Below are 22,831 nucleotides of genomic sequence, written 5' to 3'. Positions count from 1 at the left end.
CTCTGGACACTCTCCAGTAGCTTTATGTCCTCCTTACACTGTGATGTCCAAAACTGTACCCAGTACTCAAGGTGAGGCCACACCAGTGCAGAGTAGAGCAGGACAATCACCTCCCTCAACTAGCTCGCAATGCAGTGCTTGATGCACCACAGGACACAGTTGGCCCTCTTGGCAGCCAGGACACACTGTTGGCTCATATTCAACTTGCCATTGACCAGAACCTCCAGGCCCCTCTCTGCAGGGCTGGTCTCCAGCCTCTTATTCCCCAGGCTGTGTGTGTGTCCAGGGTTGCCACGTCCCAGGTGCAAAATCCAGCACTTGCCCTTATTAAAATTCATACAGTTGGTGATTGCCCAGCTCTCTAATTTATGGGTAGATGGTTTCTGTCTGGGAACCCCAGCAAGCAGGTCAATACCCTGTCTATGTGCTGGACATTTAGTGAATATCTCTCAAGTCTCTGGCTTAGACCTGTGTGTCCTGTTGCTACTTGCACCTAAATTGCATCCAAATGTACTGAACAGTGATATGAGGGTCCCAGGGTCTTTGGTGGAGATGTTTTACATAAGCTGGGCCACAGTTCTTGGCATGTCATTAACTTTGTTGACTTTATAAAATCTATTCATTACTCATAGGGAATTTGTATCAGATTATTGGCTTTACTGAAGTCCAAAAAGATTACATCAGTTGGCTTCCCTTGGTCAACTAGGTGGGTAACCTTGTGGTAGAAAGTAATTAGGTTTGTCTAGCACGACTTTCCTCTTATGAATCCATATTGGCTGGAACCAATGACTGCATTGTCTTCCAGGTGTTTTCAATAAATCCCAGAATAATCTTCTCCATAATTTTGCCAGGCACAGAAGTGAGACTTACAGGCCTGTAGTCACCAGGGTCAGATGTTTTAGCAGGGCCTGTTGTGGTAGGACAAGGGGAAATGGTTTTAAACTAAAAGAGGGTAGATTTAGACTGGAAGAAATTTTTTATGACAAGGGTGGTGAAACACTCACACAGGTTGTCCAGAGAGGTGGTAGAAGCCCCATCCCTGAAACATTCAAGGTCAGTCTGGATGGGGCTCTGGCCAACCCGTTCTAGTTAGAGATGTCCCTGCTCATTGCAGGGGGGTCGGACCGGACAACCTTTAAAGGTCCCTTCCAACCCAAACAAATCTAGGATTCTATGGTTCTGTTTCTCCAAATGGAAGGTATGGTAGAAGTTTTCAATGAAATGATTTTCAAACTTTCTACTGTTTTCTCAGAAAAACTGCTTATATTTTATTGACACTTTCCTCCAAAGACACCCAGCCCAGGAAGACATCTGCACATGGCAGGCAAAAACTGTGAGCAGATGAAAGTGACCACTTCATAAGGGGTGGGCGGTTTAGGCTGCCATAACAAGAATTAGCGTTCAAGCCCACCCTGCCATCAGATTTGGTGGTATTCCTCCTTCCTGGTGGTTGGAGTGTAGCATGTTTGCAATTTATTTCTGCAATAATAAAAAACAATGGCAGAAGACTTCTTGAAAATTGTAATTGAACCAGATACAGCCACCTCATGGCTTTAGTTTCAAGCAATTCAGTGTACACTGTAGAATGAAAAGCTGCAAGGAGCTCAGCAGACTAATACTTTCTCTTTTTCTGACAGATAAATATAAAGTTCTGTCATTTAAATGACAGTATTGTAACTGATGCTCCCTATTAGACTGCCAGCATGATAGACTGTTGCAGAACACCTATTCACATAATATCTATTCAGACTGATCCAAATAGTTGATTTGCAATGAAAATTGCCTCTCCTGCAGTGCATTGTTTTCTTTCTTTTTTATTAGATTTCTTTTCATTTAACAAAACCAAAATAGCACACATGAAATATTGTATACACTGGTTGATGGTTTTTGTTAAAAACGCCTTTTAGCAAGTTAAGGGATGGATTGGGAAGGTAGGTTCTGCATAGCTCCTCTGCATCCTGCTGCTGATATAGGAGCAGCAGGCAGCTCCTGTACATCTGGCAGGGTGCAGCAAAGCCATGTCTGTACCTCTAGAAAAACTCTACTTTTGCTTTTCTCCATCACAGGGCCACCCCATGGCCCACGTGGTAAAAGAACTTTGTTAAAAATATGCCTCAAACAACTCCAAAGACATGTAAGCAAACAAAGGCAGGCTCCTGTACCTACCCTCCCACTCTGATGACCAAGGGGACTGATAAGAAGAATGAAAAGGGAGACCTAGAAGGAATGGGAGCTGCTGATAAGGAACAAGCTCTGCTGGAGGGTAGAGTATTGTTCTGTCTCCAAACTCCAGTCTCCAACCTGAGGACCACTGATGGTGATGGCCTGAAGGAGATAATTGTACATTTACCAAATGACAAAAGAGAACTTAGAATCATAGAATGGTTTGGGTTGGAAGGGACCTTAAAGATCACCTAGTTCCAACCCTCCTGCCATCAGCAGGGACACCTTCCACTAGACCAGGTTGCTCAGAGCCTCATCCAACCTGGCCTTAAACACTTCCAGGGAGGGGGCATCCACAACTTCTCTGGGCAACCTGTTCCAGTGTCTGACCACCCTCACAGTGAAGAATTTCTTCCTCATATCTAATCTAAACCTCCCCTCTTCCAGTTTGAAGCCATTTCCCCTTGTTTTGTCATTAACTGCCCTTATAAAAAGTCCCTCCCCAAGGGACTTCTATGGAGTCTGTCAATCACCAGGGACCCCCAAGCCTATTTCCAGAACCTTGTGGACTAGGCTCATTTCCAGACCAGCCTGGAAAGACTGATTAGGCCTGCATCGATATGCCAGTCACCTCCACCCACTGGGAAGGCCCTTAAGAACTGGAGCAAATAAAAGGTCACAACCTTGGCCATCAGTGGGACATCCCCACTATCCTGGATCTACGATGCAGAAGAAAAGAAGACAATTCCATCACCATTAGGAAATAATGCAAGAAGAATCTCTGTTGCTCATGGCTGGAACCCAGGGTGGTGAGACTTCCTTCTTTCTCCTATCTCTCTAGCTTTCTTCTTTTCCATTCTTCCATCTTTCTTCACTCACTTAAATTTCACAATACACACCACCTTGTTCCTTGTTCAATAAAGAAATTTCTTTCACATATCTGATTGCTTGGTGTGGATGCACCTTTATTTGTCTTTTGGGAATCCAGAACCTGTGTCAAACGAGGCTTGAACCTGGAGTTCTCAAACTGGTTCCTGACACCACAGGCATGAAGAGAGGCTGTGTATGGGCTTGAACCAGAGCAGGAGTGGTGGGGAGTGACCCCCCTGTGCCTGCCAGCAGTGGAGGAGGGCTGGAGGGGAGTTGAGGCAGAGCTCTGCCTGCCTGGGCATATCACTGAATGGTTTCAATATCTTCAAACCTAGTGACTTGTTTTGTTTTATTTTGTTTTGTTTTTCAAATTTTCATCCCTGGTGTGAGTATTTTGAGACAGTTAGATCCCAATTCTCTTGAGGAATCTTTCTAATCAGCCTCTATCCATCTTTTTACTGTAACTGTTGCATATAGGAAAAGGAAAGGTTGCTATTGCTGCAGTAAATATGCTGGGATGTTAGCTACTTCATGCTGTTCCTAAAATTTCAGTTCATGGGGACTTTTTCCCATCTGAGCTTCACACTTTGTACTTGATCTCCCTTTCTGGATATTATTGTGAACAGCTAAAGTCAAAACCAAGTCTGTACCCTGGTTCCCTTGTCAGGTAGCGGGTACAATATTGAACCAATCAGTATGTCAGTGCCATTTGGGTTTAGCTTCTAAGAGTTGTGAAGGAGAGCAGTGCACAACAGATTCAGCAGTACCTAACTAAATTCAGTGGGAAAGAGCTCATTGCTTAATTCCCATAGCTGCACGACCCCATATGATAATAAAATGATGGTGGAGAGAAGGGAAGAAAAAGCAAATGACCACATTCCTCTGTCTCTCTGCAGAGAGGCTTTTTCAAATCATCCCAGACTGCGCAGATTTTAACTGCACCAACAGGTACATTGCAAGTAGAAAGTATCTCAGCGGAAAGTACATTTCAAGCAGAAAATATCTCAGTGGAAATTGTTTCAAAATTGTATTCCCCCCATCAGCTTCCAGTTAAGGCTTTAACAGGGAAAATTTCTGAGCTAGTACTTACAGCACAGTGTATGACTTGGAGAAGCTTTATGGATGCACTTCAGAAGTGCTGTATGGCTTTTATGCTTCACTTTTCCACATGACCTGAAATCCCAGTATCTGAAGTTAACATCAAATGATCTTTGTTTGGACTATTATTTAGTTTTTGAACAAATCATAATGACAATTAAAACAAGTCCTGAAAGGTGGCTGAGGATGGCTGACTAACATTTAGCAGAGAAAAATGTACATGTCTTCAAACCTCATTGAATTTCTCAGTCTGAAACCAAAAGGGTGAATGTGAGGGCAGAGAGAAGAAATACCAGAGTGGAGTTAATGCCACCGACTCAGCATGCATCAGAACTGATGGGAAATCTCAATACAATAGCATTTTGGACCTAATTCAGATCTGGTTTGCCCTCAGAAGGTCAAACCCTATGAACAATTTAAAAAAGCCTCTTCTGGATTCATTTGTGCTGTGTATAGGAGTGTAGACTTGTATCCACGTGAACTTGGCATGACTTGGCAGTCTGCCACTTATCATCAGGGAGATTGTTAGAAACCTTTATTGTACAGCTATAGCTGGGTTCAGCGAGGTTGTGCATTTCAAAAGGGTAGGCCATTTAATGGCCATGTAGGCATGTAAAAGTTTTAAATATATTTTCAAAGTGTAGATAGCTCAGGTGAATGAATTATGCTGAGAACATTCATGTTGTTAATCAGCGTCAGAAGGTTAAATGAGATACAGTCCCTGAAAACCATCGGTGGGTATGATAAGGACCAGTCCTAATGCAGACATATCAGGTGTATCTTTAGTGGAGACTTTATGTCTCCCAGGCATCACCACACAGTAATAATGTTGCCAGTTCTGTTGTACAGAAGTTAACACTGGGGTTCAATTTTTGGGTGGGTTTTTTAATTCTATTTTTGGTTTTAAGACCAAGATCACTCATTGGCTGCATCTTTCAATTTTGCTGTTAGTTTTCAAACGAAGGTTGAGATTCTCATGTAATCAAGGAAACAGAGTTTTAAGGAAAATGGATGATCATAAAACAATATAATCATATATAGAAAGGCACATATGAATGGCATCTTAAATCTGCCTTGCTACTTCATAGGAGAAATGATTACTGAGTGAAATTATCACTAAAAAATGCAAAAATTCCACCTAAAAAAAAACCCAACCCAAACCTAATAAAATATAATTACTCTTGTTAAGTCTAAGAGTGAAATATTAAGTTTGTGATTTCATTATGTAGAACCATCAGGAAACAGTTCCAAGACTAGGAGTAGGAGGCATTCAGTGAAATTTGCAGGTAGCACCTTTAAAATGAACAAACAGGTAGTGAGTCTTCGCAGAATTTGTGTTTAAGCTAAGGACTGCTTTGCCATGAGATGTTAAGGATGCTAAAGGTTCCCTCTACTCAAGGAAACATCAGAAAAGACCATAGAAAAGACACTGAAAGTATTAAATGTGTGGAAACCATATCCATCTCAGGAAATGTCTCAGTCACAAAAGGCTAGAGGTTGGGTGCATTCATGGGGGAAGCACCACAAAAACTTGTCTCATTTTATATCCTGCTCTATCATTCATTTTCTGGAGACTCTTGGAGATGAGAAACTCAACTAGGTGGGTATTTGATCCAATATGGTTGCTTTTCTGCTCTGAAACTGAAAGCCTGCATGTCTGTAACACTACATATGCCAAAAGAGAGGGGCAAAAGGACCGGACCAGTGCCTTCTAGGGAGAAATTAAAAAGACTGAGGCTCTTCAGCAGTCAGGAGAGTGCTGAACGGGTTTTTTAATATAATGAAGACTGTGATTGTAAGCTATTATTCACTAAATCCTGCAATTCTAGAAGTAAAATATGTTCTTTTGAAAAAAGAATGTTTCAAAACACATAATGAAAACAATTCTATTTCATGAAGGAAAGTGAACTTCTACAACTTGTTGATCCAGGAGGTTGTAGAGGCCAATGTGAGCAGCAGCTTCAAAGAAGTAGTAGACAAACTCATTAACAAAGATTCATCCAAATTCTAAAGGGAATATACAGAGCTATTCTAATGCCCTGATACAAAAATTGTGGGTGATAGGAAGCACTGAAGCATTTGATAACCAAGTGGCAAAGGGCATGCTCCATCTCCTCTTACCACTGGTTGTGAGAGAATACTGGTCGAGGTCTTTGGTTTAACCCAGCAGGGAGTTCTTCCTCAGTAAACCAAGTAGGGATCTTGCTGGATCTTATGAAATGATATTCTGAAAACTTTGTCAAACACTTGCAAATTTTCTGTGAACAGTGTAATTATGGTGTGGTCACTCTGCACAATGCAAAACCCAGATGTCAAAGTAGAGCCTCATAATTTCTGCAGAATGACTAGGAATGTTAATATCAATGGTGCTACCAAATAGCTATAGCAATAATGTTATCATCTCTGAAAAAAAAAAAGGGCAATGCACTAATCTCTTTGCCACTGCTTGTTTTTCTGCATTTTATGCATTTCACATTTCCTTAGACATCATAGCTAATAGATCATGGAAAGATTTAAAGACATCTTTAATTTTTTTTATATTTCAGAAAAAAATACAACATGGACCAGACTTTCCAGCTTTCAGTTCTAAACGCTGTCATCTCTGTTATTGTGTTTTAAACCTTTAAAATGAAAGGGATAGTAGAGGAAGCAGAATACTGTTATTAAGAGAATTCTATAATGCTTTTCTCTGTACAGTACAATAATAATAGCTCTCCTGAACCATCAGGTAGTCCCTTCAGTTATCACTGGAATAATTCTGTTTCAGATGCATGTTAGCAGAACAGACCACTAGTACTAAATTTAGAGAGTAGCGTTAGTCATAAGAGGAAGAGCTTTCTGGGAAAGCTGAGGAGGAAATGTAGCAAAAGAGCTTTATGGACAGCATTCATTTCTTTAGAGAGGTTGCTTCTGATTCAGAGGGTGAACTCTGAAACGATCCCTAATTTCTCTCCTCAGAGGAAACTCCTCTATGGGATGGAGAATCTCTCTGGGAGACCAGGCAATCATCTTCTGGTAGGGGCTGAACACTATTTTAGGTGACTACCTTATTGTTATGTAGCATTATGCTTCTTGTGATCATCAAACATGTATTTCCACTGAAGCTGTGCTCAGCAGTGTTGAGATGTGGCTTTGCCGAAAAGTATAGGTGAAAATTCAGACTTTGTCTGCCTGAATGGTTTTGAATATGTTATATACATTTTCATGGGTTTTTTCTTTGTAAGTTAAATTGAACATTTTTATGAGTTAAGAAAAATCTCCTGTTGTCAGTAGTTCTGTATTCCTGAGATATGTTTCCTAAACCATACAGATAAATTGTAGTGAAACTAGTTTTAATGAGCAGAAATATCTATGACCTATTATCTTGGTATATGTTATGAAAGTCAGTCATTTTAGCTGCTTGAAGATGTAAGGCAATGTGGATGGTCTAACACTACACTTTAACTTCAGCCAAAATAGGTTTCTTCAGTGAGGTCAAAGAAATTTAATTCACTTTGTGTAAGCACAGTTTGTTTAATGAACTGTAAGAAAGACCCAGGGATAAAGTCAAGCATACAGGAAACTGTTGTGCCATCTTAGAGGCCATAGGCTAAAATAAAGTTCCTTCCTGTGCACCTGGTTAGATTCATGGTAGGTGAATTTGTTATGCTTCCTTTACAGCCCAGCATATTTATGGTGCATATATTCAGCACATTTTTCCATTAAGTGAAATGTTACTATGTTCCAAATTCATCAAAGCTTTTATGGACTTCAAGGATAGCATTCATCTCTCAAAACCCATATCTCTAAGGTGGAGATCTACATCTCTACTCAAAACTTTTAGGTATTAGTCACCAAAGAGAAATAGATACCCGTGTATAATGCAGACATCCAAACTAGATCAGATGATCTAAAGCATGTCTATGTCTTTCAGTTATCTGTAAAAGAAGTCTGTGGTGCTGAGCACAGTACAGACACCCGTCCTACTGATGTCACCTCATTTAGTGAGTTAAAGTGTGTGGACCCTTATCCAGGTTGAGAGAACTGCATCTCCCAATCACATAACAGGTCTGTGAATCAAGGATCCACGAGCCGATTAATTCTGCTGACCGAGGTCTATTTTCAAGTCTGGAGAAGCATGGTTGCCTCACCACTTGTCTGCGGGTATGCTATGAGGGAGTAGTATCTGCTGCTTTGCAGAAAAGGGGCTAGTTTCCAAGCTGGCTACAGGTTATTTTGTTGCTGAACAGCTTATAATCACCAAAGCCCCTTTATTATTCAGCGTATCACTCATTCTGGTGTAGTTTCTTCTCTGCAATACTTGAGCCTGCATAGGAAAGCTCTCACGAGAGGCTGATTTTGTGCAGTAATTGACCTTGATGAGGTTCAAGGAGAGAAAAGGGCAATCATACTTCAAACACTGTCAATCAGAGACTTAACACACTCATAGTAATTTCACGTTGCCTTTGACATCTTTAATTCACCCAGGACTTAAAGACAAGAGATTTCTATTTCATGCCTATTTGCTGATATTAGTGACCAGGGAACATTAACACTTATGGGTCTGAAACATTAAATTTCTGAAGTTCTAGATGGTTTAAAACTCCAGCATTATTTAGCTTTGTTGGCTTCCATGTTCCCAGGGGCAAACTCCAAATGTTTGCAATGTTACCTCTTTAATCAACTTTAACTTGCATACCCAGCAGCTCTATAATGGATTTTGAAAGATGATGGTAACATTGGCATGGCTTCAAGTTTATATTTTCTCAAAGATTAACTGCTTTTAATCAATTTCTGAGTTGAACAAAGTACAAGATTTTCCCACAGTGTCAAGCCTACATCTCCTTTTTCCTTTTAGTCTTCCTCCTGTACTTATTTCTGTTCAAACTGATACAAGGTTAGTGCCACCTTTACCTGTATTTTCTCATGTTATTCCTATGAACAGTTGCAAAAATATGCATAAGGTTTGAGCAAAATATTTCATAGACAGTATATATGTATAAAATATAAGTTTAAAGAAATTAACTGTTTTTTTATATATATACCACACCTTTTTTGTTTGAGATCATCAAATTAGTACTTTCATGAAAGTTCAAAGCTGATTATGTTGCCTAGTCTTTTTTATGTAATTTAAGGGAGACCTACATGTAGAGCCATGAAAATTTTGCAGACTCAGAGGCAAATTTACAAGCTCTGTGTCTAAATTTAGGAAAGTAATTTCAGATACCTACATGAGAAATAATTTGCTATATGAAATTTCTTAACCCTTCAGAAGTTCTAAAAGAGAAAATAAGTGCTTGGTACAGTTCTACTGGGAGGCCTCTAAAAGTGGATTATGGTGATTCACAGTAATCCTGTTAATAAAATATTAACTTCTTCTTATCAGGTGTCCCTGGTGGTCTCAATTCATATTAAATTCCTTCTTCAAGTCTTGCAAGTGTCAGATAAGCTTTTTTTTTTTGCTTTTTTTTTTTTTTTTCAATAGGAGTGGAAATTACAAAATACAGAAGGTGGACAGAGGGACTTTGCAGAGAAAGTCCAGATTTAGGCAGGAATCCAACATCTGAGGCTCATTTACAAAGCTTGTAATGAGCTTGTCACTGAGATCTCAAGAATTAGTCATCTGAGAAAAAGCAGTCCATATTCACTTACCATGCTCATCCAGTAGTATGTTGTCAGGTTTGATGTCCCTGTAAAATAAGGAAAGGAAAGCATACTAAGGCATAACATACTAAAGAGGCTCTCTAGGTTTCCATTTAATGTGGTTTTGCTTTCATATGGTTAGCACTGACATGGATTTGGTTTTCAACATTGTGTTCTTTATTCTTTATAGCAGCGGGAACAACAAGATGGAAGATTTGCATCTAGGAGGTGCTTGACTGCCTCAGGGGCTCTGCATCTGATGGTCCCAAGAAATAATTTTATTGGAAACCTTGGTGATCTACCCTTTCTGCCAGACCCCGCTAATCTGCCGTGCTCACTTGCATGATCATTCAAATATCATAGAGTCCTGCTGGCTATCTTATGCTAATTGGGTAAGTCTGTCAGCTCTCCTTTTAGCCTCTGAATCCCTGCTTGGCTGGCTGTAATGACAGGTACTATGCTGGGGAAAGGAGCAGCGATAAGGGAGGGTGGAGATTATGATGTGTTGAGGTATCAGCTCAACTCTGCTGTTCTCAACACAAGGGAACAACATTGCCCAAGAGCTGCACTTTCAGGATCATTTTCCTTTGACCTACACTTCTCCTGCTCTCGGGAGGGATAGAAACACCTTTTCCCCACCATTGTTGGGTATTCTCACCCTCTTTCTTGATCCAGCATCATTGCTCCTGGTGTTGACTTGTGCTGGGGAAACTCATCTCTTCCCTTTGCCAACCTGGATCAGTCCCTGGTTTGGCTCACCCTGTGGTTTGGTGAGTGTAACATGGCAGGGTGGTGTGGTACTGCCTTTCACTGGTTTGGTGGTTTCACCCTTTCGGCTTGCAGCCAAACACAGTCTGGTCTCTCACTCTACCCTGCCCAGGGAGTAGGGGAGAGAATTGGAAGGAAAAGGGCAAAGAGACTCACAGGTTGAGATAAAAACTATTTACTAGTTCAAATAAAGTTATAATGATAACAACAGTAACAACAGAATATACGAATGAGTGATGCACAGTGCAATTGCCCACCACCTGCCAATCGATGCCCAGCCTGTGCCAGCCAATGATCTCAGAGCAGAAACAGTCCTAAAACCTAAACCCTGGAAGAGCGAGCCTGAGTGATCCCCAAGAGAATACCCCCGTCTTCCGGTCAGCCCTGGTTAATGTACTGACATGACGTGATATGATATGGGATATTTCATTGGCACGTCCAAAAGCCAGTTTGGGGTTTTGCTATTTACTGTGCTCCTCCCTCCCAGTCCTTTGCACTTGCAAAGTACCCAAACACGATGGCCTTGAGTTCCAGCAGCAACTAACATTAGTACTTTGTCAACATTCTTCTCATAACAAATCCTACACTGACGATAAAACACAGCTATCCTAACTACTAAGAAGAAAATTAACTCTATCCCAGCAAAACCAGACCAACTGGCAGCTTGTGCTTCATGCAACTTCAAAGCCATGTTCTTTGTGTGACATTGCCAGAGTGGGAGATGAATCAGTCTGCCTTGAGCCAAACACTTGCCCCTTGGGCTGAATTTTCTGCTTATCTCAAAAGACAAGGCATTGTAAACTGTCAAAATAAGCTGTTAAATAAGTCTGCAAATTAACTCCAAACACTTTCACCTGTGTAGTTTCTTTTAGCCAAGGGATGGCTTGATTGTTCAAATTCAAATATTTCCTAGGAAATCCTACCCTGACTGAAATATAGACTAATACATACTCAGATATCACTAAAAAGTTTTTTTCCAATATGCCCATAAATTGAATAGAGAAAAAAGTGAAATGTTACAAAAGGAAAATGTGTTACACCAGAACACTTTAAAAAAAAAAAAAAATTAGAGAACGACTCATAAAGTAAACATCACAGAGGAATCAGACAGCAATAGCAACTAAAATATGTATACTGCTTGCATAATATGAGCTCAATCATCACCCAAAATCCACATCTTTATTGACAAAAGAAGGAAGCTCAGTTTAGTATTCTGAATTCCATGTTTTCCAGCCTGTCCTGAGAATCATAAGAAATTGTGAAGTACACTAAGATTATGTTTACAATTTGAATAGCAGCAGCTGGGGAAATGTAGGATAAATAAGAAATTACTTTGAATCATTCCTTGCACATTTGGAAATAACGTAGGATGTGTGTGTGTCTGTGTAAGGAAAAGGATCGCACTATGAATTACCATCTGGGGTGGAAATTTAAAATTATACCAATATTTCAGTGTGAAATACTGTGTTTCTTCTGCACAACTTGCTGGCTACCTATAACTGCCTGATACAGCAGCAGTTCTAGTTATATGTGTAATATAATGGGAAATCTCTCCCAGAGATTCAGAGCCACAAACCTCTGAACTCTGACTTGTCTCTTTCCTCTCCCCTGTGGTCACTTGTCATATCATGTACCATATCAAAACCTCTCCTTCCTCTGGTTTCATATGGGTGAAGTTGTGAGTTATAGGCGAACTGTAGGATTAAATATCTTTGTTTATATTATAAAATTTCTTTTTGGTTGAATCACTGTAGGAAATCCTATAGGATAGGATATATTTCTATGACTCTATGGTTCTCAAATGGGTGAAAAGATTGGAGGTCACACCCAAGTACATTAGGGCCTTTCTGTGGCTTCCAAAATTCTATAATACAGTCAACATCACTCCAAACTGTTTTCCCCGGTTTAAGAACATAAAAATTAAGAATCAGATAGGTACAACCATTAGTACTTCACTGAGAATAAATCTCATCAAAAGGAGAAATTCAGCTTTATGAGCTACTGCAGCACCTAGGGATTGCTCATTACAAGGCTGCGCCTTTTCTATCTTTTTTTTTTTTAAGATGAGTTTAGACAATTTGAATATTGGCTATGGTATTGCACCATTAAATTGACTATACATTTTTATTGCCACAGAAAAGACATTGACAAATCCACTTGACAACTGTATGTATCATCAAATATATTCTTCATGTAGTTGCATCTGTAATGTTCAGATAGTTGAGTGGTAAAATAAAATCCATGCTTATCTTTCCGTGATTAATTCAGGCAGTGGCTGATACTTGATACAGATGCACACAGACCATAGAGCCTTTCCTACCTAAGGGATCTTCCCCAGCATGGGCTGTGCCAACTTTCCTCATTTTGCTCAGCCACAAGACTGTAGCTGGGGACAGGTACAACAGGCTGTATCAACTTGCACGGAGCAGCCAAACCCCTCAGTCACTGAGGCAACCTCATAGACTCATAGCCATGCTTCAGATCTCACCATAGGCTCTTTTAAAATGCTTTTACAGCAAGTAGAAGTCATGGGCTAACTTAAGCCAGAAAGTAAACAAGTTTCTTAAGATGCTGCTGGTTTTGGATCACATGCCTGGAGTCGCATGTGATGCGTAGATTCACATGGCAGGTGAGAAAGCAAAGCGTAGGGTCACCATGAAGACCGTGCCTTCCATCTGCACTCTGTTATGTTCACAGTTTAGTGTGGCACTAAAAGCTCTCCTCTCCTCTCCAGAGGCAGCTTGTTGAAAGCTCCAAAGACTTCAGAGAGGTGAAGCCACTGCTCTGCCCTTGCACCGACTGCCGCCTGCTAGGTACAGGGCAGGAAGGGTTCAACACAGTCAAGGAGAAGACTTGGCAGGTCTAGGAGTTTTTCAATTAAAGTTAATGGATATATTCAGAACAGAGGGCTTCCAGCACGTGTTATACAAAAGACAGCTAGTTCCTTTCAATAAATACTCTAGTTAAATTCATTTAAGTATTGAAAGCACTATTTCTGTAGGAAGGTGGATTTAAAAAATGAAAACTCTTTAGTTAAGCAGATTCAAACATGTTAAGTAAGTGAAATTCTGTTTTGACTACACGTCAATTTTTCAGAAAACGTTTTTCCCCTTAGCAAGCATGTTCAAACAGCAGGGAGTGAAATTCAGCACCCTGACCTCAGGGTTTTCCTGTTATGCATTTCCCTAGCTAAGAAAATGAACTGGAAATTCTCATTTCATAATCCAAATATCTTGAACCAGATTATAGGAGAAATTGAAGGACTTCTTCAAGAAGCAAGCGCACTCACAGTCTGTATTCAGAAGAGCCCTGGGCTTCCCTCTAACCATTCACCAAGCAATGACCAGCAGAGCTGTAGCAGTGTCCTTGACAATAATTTCATACACACAACTTTCTCAGTCTGTACCAGTGCTACTCCAACTCTTTTTATATGCAGAAAAATCAAGGAAACATAGAAGTGAGAGTAGAGAAACCCTCAAAGTCTTTGCTCAGTGACAGGAGCAGGCAGAAGTAATACAACAGCTGGCCCAAGAAACCCAGGGGTGTGGACAAATAAGAAAAGGATTAGAAATATCACAGTTTAATTGCCACTTTTTGATATTGCCTGTGAAACCATTTCTAGCTTTCCTCATTTGCCTTAGCTACAAATGTCAAACTAAAGCTGCCTGTAGGATGAAAGTACAGTATGAAGGTGCTGCATATAATTTCCAAGTAGGAAAGAATTATTAATAATCTATTGGTATCTTCTATAATATCTAGGATGATCAGGCACCCAATGCTTGAAGATTTTCCCTCTGCATGGAGGAAAATCATGAGCGTGACTTGATTCATGTTCACTGCATATGCCAGTCAGAGTCCCCTGAACATACTGGAGAGGCTCTCTATGATTATAAAGGACTTGGGTTCAACTATCTGCATTTTTAATTACCACTTCCATCAATGTTTCTTTTTGGTGTTACTAAGTAGGGTAGAAGCAGACTTATAAATTAAGAAGTGGAGAGGTCATGCACTCTTGATCCTTGGAGGTTTTCAAGACATCATTGGATAAACGCCAAGCAACCTGGTCTGATCTTAAGACTGACCCTGCTTTGGGCAGAACATTAGACTAGAAGCCTCTGGAGGTCCCTTCCAGCCTGAACTAGTCTTTGAGTCTATGAAAAAAATATATCCAAGTTCAAAGTCCATCGTTCTTATTCCCTCTCCTTCTGGTTACAAGGAAGTTCATGAAAGATTAAAGAGACCTGGAAGAGAATTGCATATGTGGAATTTAGTGAGTCTTTGGTATAGTCCATTGCAGTTGAAAGCTACTCAGAGCTTCCACATGTTAAATTCTGTCATGGGGCTCGAATGCTTATGAAGAAAATATTAGGAATTAATAGCCCATCTTTAGCATGAAAGGAGGTTAAAATTAAAATGCTCTGAAGTTTGGCACTGGAGAGGTATAACACAATATTTATTAGTTATGTGAAGTGGTAGAAGTATGAAGACTAAAGTATGAAGGGGAAGCCGCACGAGGAGAGGCTAAAGTCACTTGGTTCTTTCAGCCTGGAGAAGAGGAGACTGAGAGGAGATCTCATTGCAGTCAATGAGAACTTCCTCACAATGCCCTCAGACACATGGTCTGAATCTTGGGATTGTCTTATTCTAGGACAAGAGTTGGAGTTGATGATCCTTGTTGGTCCCTTCCAACTCACAACATTCTATGATTCTATTTTGCCTGAAGTGAAGTTCTGCAGGGAGCAAAGAGGGCTTTCTCCACCCTTCATGTCAGGAGTAGCAACTGAGCAGCTTCCTATAAACTACAATGAGCAATACAGCCCATAATGAACCTCCTCCAGGACAGTGGTAAGGCCCTAGAGCCTATTGACAGTAAAACTCCATGGGTCACAGGACATGCTTGTCTCAGTCTGGATGTGGTGAGCCCATATTTACATGTGCATCACTAAAATTCATTGGTGTACAGTTAAGGCTGCCTATGCCCTTGCAGAATACCAAATAATTTTCTCTTAGAGATCGTTTCAAAATATTCAAGAAAGAAATTAAATTAGATGGATTCTGCGTTCTTATGAGGATGTAAAAGAAACAAGATTCACACAAAGGCCCTTGAAGTCCATGGAGGGATTACACTGGCTTCAGTAGACATTGTTTCAACCCTAATAACATTTCTCTCATACTGTTTTCTCTTTAGTGCTGACAATAAAACTGTATGTTGTATAAGATAAACCTTGAAATGCTGAGTTTAAAGTCTTTTATTAATTATGCAGCTCATTTCTTATATTTTTTTTTCTTTATGCAGAAATAGGCATTTGCAGTTACTGTTTTCACTGGGGGGTGTTAAGATCACAGAAAGTCACATTAACTAGTTTTTAACCTACAGTGACCCTCAGGATCCTGTTTGCCTCCTCTTTGTCAAAATAGTCTCAACAGTCATGACTGAAAGTGGGCATAGGTTGTATTCTTACATATAGGAAACGCTATACAAAGACTAGGAGTCTACACTGACTATTAGATGTGGGTGTTAAAATCTATAGAAGACAGCTGCTACCACTAAAATGAAGCACAGTAAAAAACAACAACTGGATAACAACCTGAAGTCAGGCAGGGATAATTCCAATAACCTCAGTTTACTGAGTACCTGATTCTCTCAAATATTAAATTATTCTCAATTGTTTGCTCATGATCCATTTATATACTATGGAATATACCTGAACAGAGCCTTTTATTTTTATTAGGGTTTTTTTTAGGTTTAGTTAGTCATACCAATGTTTCACATTAAATCACAAACTTATACCTGCCACATAATAATAAACTAATCAGAGATTAGTAGCTCTGGATAATTTTAATTAAGATTAATATTAGCTGTATAACACTTCTTAATAGCCACAAAAATGGCAATGAGTTGGGTAATATAAGTTTCAGATACGGATTATTCAAGTTCACACGAGACTTATCACTATATCAGAGCACTGAAGTGAACCATATCATATATTATAAGGGATCTTCTCCTAGTTCTGAAACAAATATGAACAAATTCTGATTTTTACAGAAAGGGACCTTATTTCCTTCCTATTTCCTATTTAGATTCACAAATAATACACATGTCCAAGGTATGTAGTTCATAAAGAAAGTGAGTACATACATAGTGAGGTTTTCTTATGGCAAATTTCTTGAAGTTTTGAATGAAGGAAAAGTTAGTATAGAAGCATAGAATCATAGAATAATTTGGGTTGGAAGGGACCTTAAAGATCATCCAGTTCCAACACCTTCCACTAGACCAGGTTGCTCAAAACCTCATCCAGCCTGGCCTTGAACACTTCCAGGGTGGGGCCATCCACAGCTTCCCCGGGCAACCTGTTCCAGTGTCTGACCATCCTCTCAGAAAAGAATTTCTTCCTAATATCTCATCTAAACCTACCCCCTTCCAGTTTAAAGCTGTTACCCCTTGTTCTATCACTACCTGCCTGTCCCTCTCCAGCCTTCCTGTAGCCCCTTTAGGTACTGGAAGGCTGTTATAAGGTCTCCCCAGAGCCTTCTCTTTTCCAGACGGAACAGCCTCAACTCTCTCAGCCTGTCATCATAGGAGAGGTGCTCCAGCCCTCGGATCATCCTCCTGGCCTCCTCTGGGCTTGTTCTAATAGGTCCATGTCCTTCTTACGTTGGGGACTCCAGAACTGGACACAGTACTCCAGGTGGGACCTTACGAGAGTGGAGTAAAGGGGGATAATCACCTCCCTCGACTTGCTGGTGTACAGTGGCTACTGTACAGCCAAGAGAAGAATTTGGTCAGAGATGTTTTTCTTCTATAAGGGCAGCATAGAAATGATGTATTCTCCAGAGCTGAACTGTGCATAGTACTTACCAAGAGCACTTGCTTGGGAAACAGCCTTAATGAAGTCTGATGCATCCTCTCTTCCTTCCATCAACAACTCATCACTCATTTGTCTTTTTCGTTTTTTGTTCCTGACCAACATCCTTCCTAGTTTCAAGAAATGTTCAATGGTACTAAAACAAAATCATAGTAAGAATCTTGGGGTTCTTTACTGTTATTTCCTATCAGAGGGGTGGGAATGAAAGACTTTTGACTGCTCCAGACATCTGATTGCCAGTTCGCATGCCACTGACTTAGATCTCACCAATAATTTCTGCAACTTACTTACTGTCCTTTCATAAAAAGACCTTCAGAGCCTTCTGTTCTAGCTCTAATGAATGCCATGCCATGACACAACCCTGTGAATCACTGTGATTTTGAGATTTAAAGACTTTAGAAAAATTGGAAATTGGCTAAGAGGTGGTATTAGATTATGAGAGATCCGTAAAGAAAAAAAACATCTTGTGGATCCTTATTTGTATGAATATGGATGTGTTTCCATAGGGCACCTCATCTGACACCCAAGCCACCAGAATAATTAAGTCCAGAAATAGACTTCATTGTGTCTGAGTAACACTCAAATGAGGAAACAATGTCTGTTAATAAAAGCCACTGGTCATAGGTGTGGACAGCAAATGCAGAAACAAGTGACTGAGATGACGATAAATTAAAGTACTGGTCCCAATCTTTATGTATTTAAACTTGGGCTAATTCACTGACAACAAGAGACAAGTAGCACAGGTACTTTACTGTTGCATAGCTTTTGCTGATTTGAGCTATTTATAGGAACAAATATAAAGGAATGCAGCCTTTTTAGCTATTTCTGTCTTGAGTAATGAGAAAATTCCAGCACAGATGAGATCCACTAGTTCTGCTTGAAAGCAAAATAAACTGCTGTTTTCTGCCAGGATATCCATGAATAAATTTATCTTCTGAGAAGCAAAGGGTACAATAATTCATTCAATCAACTCAGCCATTTTCTTTTGCTTTTTCTGAAGTCTGTTATACACAGAGGACTTGCAATGTCAAAGGGCATCGCTTCCAGTGTCCTATTCTAGTCTGAAATGTCAAAAAGCCTAATATATTAATTGGTTTAAGTTCCATCCAGTGGAACTTACTTAGTCATCCCCATTTCCATCCAGGGGAAAAAAAAAATAATAATAAAAAAATCTGCATTTCAGACTCCAAATAAGGCATGGAGCCATATTTGTAGTTTTGCAGTGATTAATCAGATTCAGTTTCAGAATGATCAGCTTCTTGTAGAAGATTTTTTTTTTTTAAATAAGTATGTGTACATGGATAGATAGATATCAGATGTCTCAAAAAATTAACTCTTTCCTTGAAGAAATGCTCAGACTAATAAACATTACATCTTGAAAGGTAATCTGGTTTTATTATAATGTTTTAATAGTTTTATGGTATTTTAATTATATATTCAAATCACACAGTACTCACTAAGGCAACTGCTAAATCTAGAAATTAACATAAGTCCATGGAATTTTGTGTGAAAAAAATTAGTAAAGGTTTCAGGATTTGAAAATCATTCCATAAAACTGAAACACCTTTGACAAGATTCTATACATGCAAACCCAAGTAATACATTCATCGCCACTCAGAAATATGTAATTTTCTTATTGTACAATCTTTGATGCATTATTTGTGAACTTGATATACTCAACAAATCAGTAGGCCTTAAAAAAAAAAAAAATGGGCCTTCCTATTTAAAGTCTTCTCTTTTCTTCGAAATCTTTTGTTTTCTCTGCAATTCCCAGTCCTGGGGCTTTAATGCAGAAACAAAAAATCTATAAGTACTTCCAATTAATTATCTGGTAGCGTGCATTCATATGATACTAATCACCCAGCCCATTATCACACTTTCAAGCCTTTTCCTTCTGTGTGGCAACCTGTGTGGCAACAAGACCACTTTCTAGTATGTATGCAAAATATAACTGCTGTAATAATTATGACAAGTGAAAAAACTCTCACTCATGAAGGCCTCTGAAGACCCAACCTCTTCCTGTGTACCTCTAAAGAGTGTCTGGACACCTGGCTCAAGGCTTGGGATTGTAGTACCTAGATATATAGAAATATGTTATTGTGATGCGGAGCATGGTACCTGTGGTTCCTTTTTTGATAATTACTATTTTTTATCAAGTGTGCATGAAGATCTTGGATTTTCTTAGCACTTGTACTAGACAATTTCATATAGCTCAAAAAATAAGGCTGCCAAAGAAGGCAGCAAAACATGCTTATGTACAAATACCTCAACTGGAACAAGCTTGTTATTTTTCGGTTTTATCTTCATTTGGAAAAATACATTTATGAAAATATCTTCAATTCTCTATTTGTAACAATAGGTGGCAGTAATGATATCTACATTCATCCGAATGGCCAAAGGTCTTTGGAAACACTGTATTTGTCAATTTTAGCTTAGAGAAATAGTTGTAGTAGATATTGTTTATCCCAGGGTGAAGAAAATGACCTTTTTAAAAACAGGAATCCTATACCAAACCTTTCACATTTCTGGGTATGTATAGCCATTTAATAGTCCTTTTTGGCTAGGTTCAGCCCCTGAATTTGCATAGGTATTAAATTAAAATAAAAATATTAAACACAGAATATTTTGTTATATTGTTCTTCCTAAAGATCCAATATGACTTTATCACAGAGGTGATTATATACTTCAATAGTAATAAAAATAGTTGAAGATCCTTATATGCTATAAAATCTAGAAATATTTGTCCAAAGGGTAACATGAATCTGTATTTTGCCTCCTCTGTGTTGCACTGTACAATGTCTCAGAGTTTGTATGGCTGCAGTGGTACCTTCCATATAAACTGAACTTTTACATAACAAAGGCAGATTATGTTATCTAGGATTCCTCTTCCGGACACACTGGTTCTTTTCCGAGTGAACATTAACCAGCACAAACAACTTGCAGGCAATCCAATGGTTAGTTTTCATCTTGCCTGAAGGAGTCAAAGTAGTGACAAATATGCCACTTCCTTTGCTAGAACTGCTTTCTAGAGCTAACTCAAGACATGACTACAGTCCTTGAACTTTTCGGTAGCTCTGAGGGGAGCCTTGAAAAACTGTCAACAGTGGGCTGATGCCAAGACATCACCACATTTCAAATAAAAAGTCTTTTCAGCCAAATGCTTCTCCAGATCACATGGAGGAGTCACGCAGAATCACCACATAGCAGTAATTGGTTGATAATCTCACAGCCGATTTTCTGTGTTGTAGTGTCAAGTATTGCTGAGACGTTCTGGGCATACAAGTACAAGGGTCATACCCATATGTGTGAATGAGCTTTCAAAAACAAATGACATCTCTGATAACCACGGGAAGTGCACGACTCATTAGACGTTAACCAGAGTGTGACATTTGGAAAGAATTACCTAGTCCAGCAGGAAGGCATATACATTGTAATGGTGATGCTTCTTTCCATGATACCATGTGAGAGCTTTTGTCTAAGAATAAGGGAGATAATGTACTCACTGTTACTCTGCAAGCAATTGCACAAGTATCAGTCTCTCTCCAGTAAAAGGCATAAACTCTCTTCCAATTTACACAGGCAGAAATCCATGTGTGAAACTAAACGGCAGAAGAAATTTTTGACATTTGTCCTCTGCCTACAGATAAGTCAGGAGAGCATTGTTACTGATAAGCACATTTGGCTTTATCTGTTGTAAAGAGTCAGCATTGTAAGTTTGGTGTTCTGCAACAGCTGAAATTCATATAGCTGCTCCTTTGCTTTTCACTCCATCAAAACCAGAGTAGATCCATTCGGTACCACATCTCCAAGAGTTTGCTCAGCTTATCAGACAAACTCAGAATGAAAATATACAGAATTCCAAACAAGCACATGTGCTTAAGTCAGCCACTGTTCATAGTGTGTAATTACAGTATAGTATCCCTAAGATTTGCCTTATAAGGTCTACTTATAAAGGTAAAAGTTTATCAGATGTCTGTTAGAACAGCAGTATCCACAACAATATCACACTGTTTAACGACTATTTCCGTCATCCATACCAAAGTGCAATTAACTGCAGCTGACATGGCTGGCAATTAAAGTATGATCCAGCATGCTGGACTTCACATGCAGGCCAAGGAAGGTGACAGCAACTTCCAAAGGTTTCAGGTTTTCAGCAAGTCCCTGGGCAGTAATCCCTTCAATGCAGCAGGGAAGCTCCCCATTGAGAGGTCAGCTTCTGCTGATCTGAGTTTCAGCAGTGCAACACAGTGGGGAGAGGGGCTGTAGACCAGCAAGCAGAAAAAAAACCATGCAGTGCTGTCTTTTTCACTCTGATCTGAAACCCTAAATGCTAGCATGAAAGTCAGATTCCCCATCACCCTCACCACTGCCATCACCTCCTGCTGGCTTGTGCCGGTGATGTGAGAATCATAAGTTTTTGGGCCTTTATTCCTCAAACTGACCACCTCAGAACTCATAATATACATAACCAAGACATATCACAGAGAGGAGGCAGAATATCTTCCACAGTCAAGTGAGCTTTGATGTTTTGCATATGCTTCCCCTTCTGGGATATTTTATAGATTTAATTTATGTAAAAATGAGCTGCGGTAGGCCAGGGTGGAAGGTGTAGAGTCTATGTTTGAAAAAAATAATTGTATTTGTTAAATCATTAAAAAATCTGACCTGCTAGTACCTTAAATGTCAGTAGCAGCTGGCAGGTCTTGTGAAATCCACCAACAGATGGATTAACTCCATGAAACAGAGGGGCAAATATCTGATTTTATGCTGCATTTGCTCCCTCCAAGCAATCTTTAATGTTTTCAACAGAAGTCTCATAATACTTTTCTACCTCCAGCTTTACCTATAATGGAAAGTAATATAATAAATTACATCTAAGAATAACTTCGGATGCTTTTAAGAAGGAACATTTACGGAGAAACTCATAGAGCAATAAATACCTGTATTCCTGTATATTGCTGCTTAAGACAGATGAGACTTGACAGGCTGCATTTGACCCAAACCACAACTCATATTCCAGTACACCACCTTTCTAAGAAGTCTCCCTATGCTAAGAGATGTCAACAACATATCATGTGGAATAAAACAGCCAAGTATTCCAAATCCTTTTGATGAACTTGGATAAGGAACGAAAGATTGGCACTATTACTTGAGTCCACAGACTGTAGTAGCAACATCCTGGTTAAGATTGCTAGACAAGAATATAGTATGGGTGAAGGTGAGTTTAAACTAGACTCCATGCAGAGAAACTGCTGTTAAAGTACTTATTTGCACTGAAGTTATTATAAGGATTATTATTGCTGCTTATTCAACTGAAAAGGGAGATGGGATTTATCTTTCAGATTAAGATACTTAGATTAGGCTCTATGGTGAATTAGGTATCTATATTCCCATTTATAGTCCATGGATGTATAAACAACATGATCACTGGCGTGTAAAAAGCC

General features: G+C 39.4%; 1 protein-coding gene across 1 annotated transcript in view; it reads right to left on the bottom strand.

Moving 5' to 3' along the window:
* Positions 1-22,831, bottom strand: part of LOC104525987 (serine/threonine-protein kinase 32B) — a gene marked incomplete at both ends in the record, with an annotated part of 61,089 nt that overhangs the window by 25,268 nt on the left and 12,990 nt on the right. Inside the window, one exon of the mRNA XM_010169296.2 lies at positions 9,763-9,800. Coding sequence (XP_010167598.2) covers positions 9,763-9,800 — 38 coding nt within the window. The remainder of the gene's footprint in view (positions 1-9,762; positions 9,801-22,831) is intronic.

The sequence above is a fragment of the Antrostomus carolinensis genome, unplaced genomic scaffold, assembly GCF_000700745.2.
Source record: "Antrostomus carolinensis isolate BGI_N321 unplaced genomic scaffold, ASM70074v2 scaffold3546, whole genome shotgun sequence".
NCBI classification, from domain to species: domain Eukaryota; kingdom Metazoa; phylum Chordata; class Aves; order Caprimulgiformes; family Caprimulgidae; genus Antrostomus; species Antrostomus carolinensis.
Note: the sequence above shows the minus strand (reverse complement) of the source record. Positions and strands in the feature narration are given on the sequence as shown.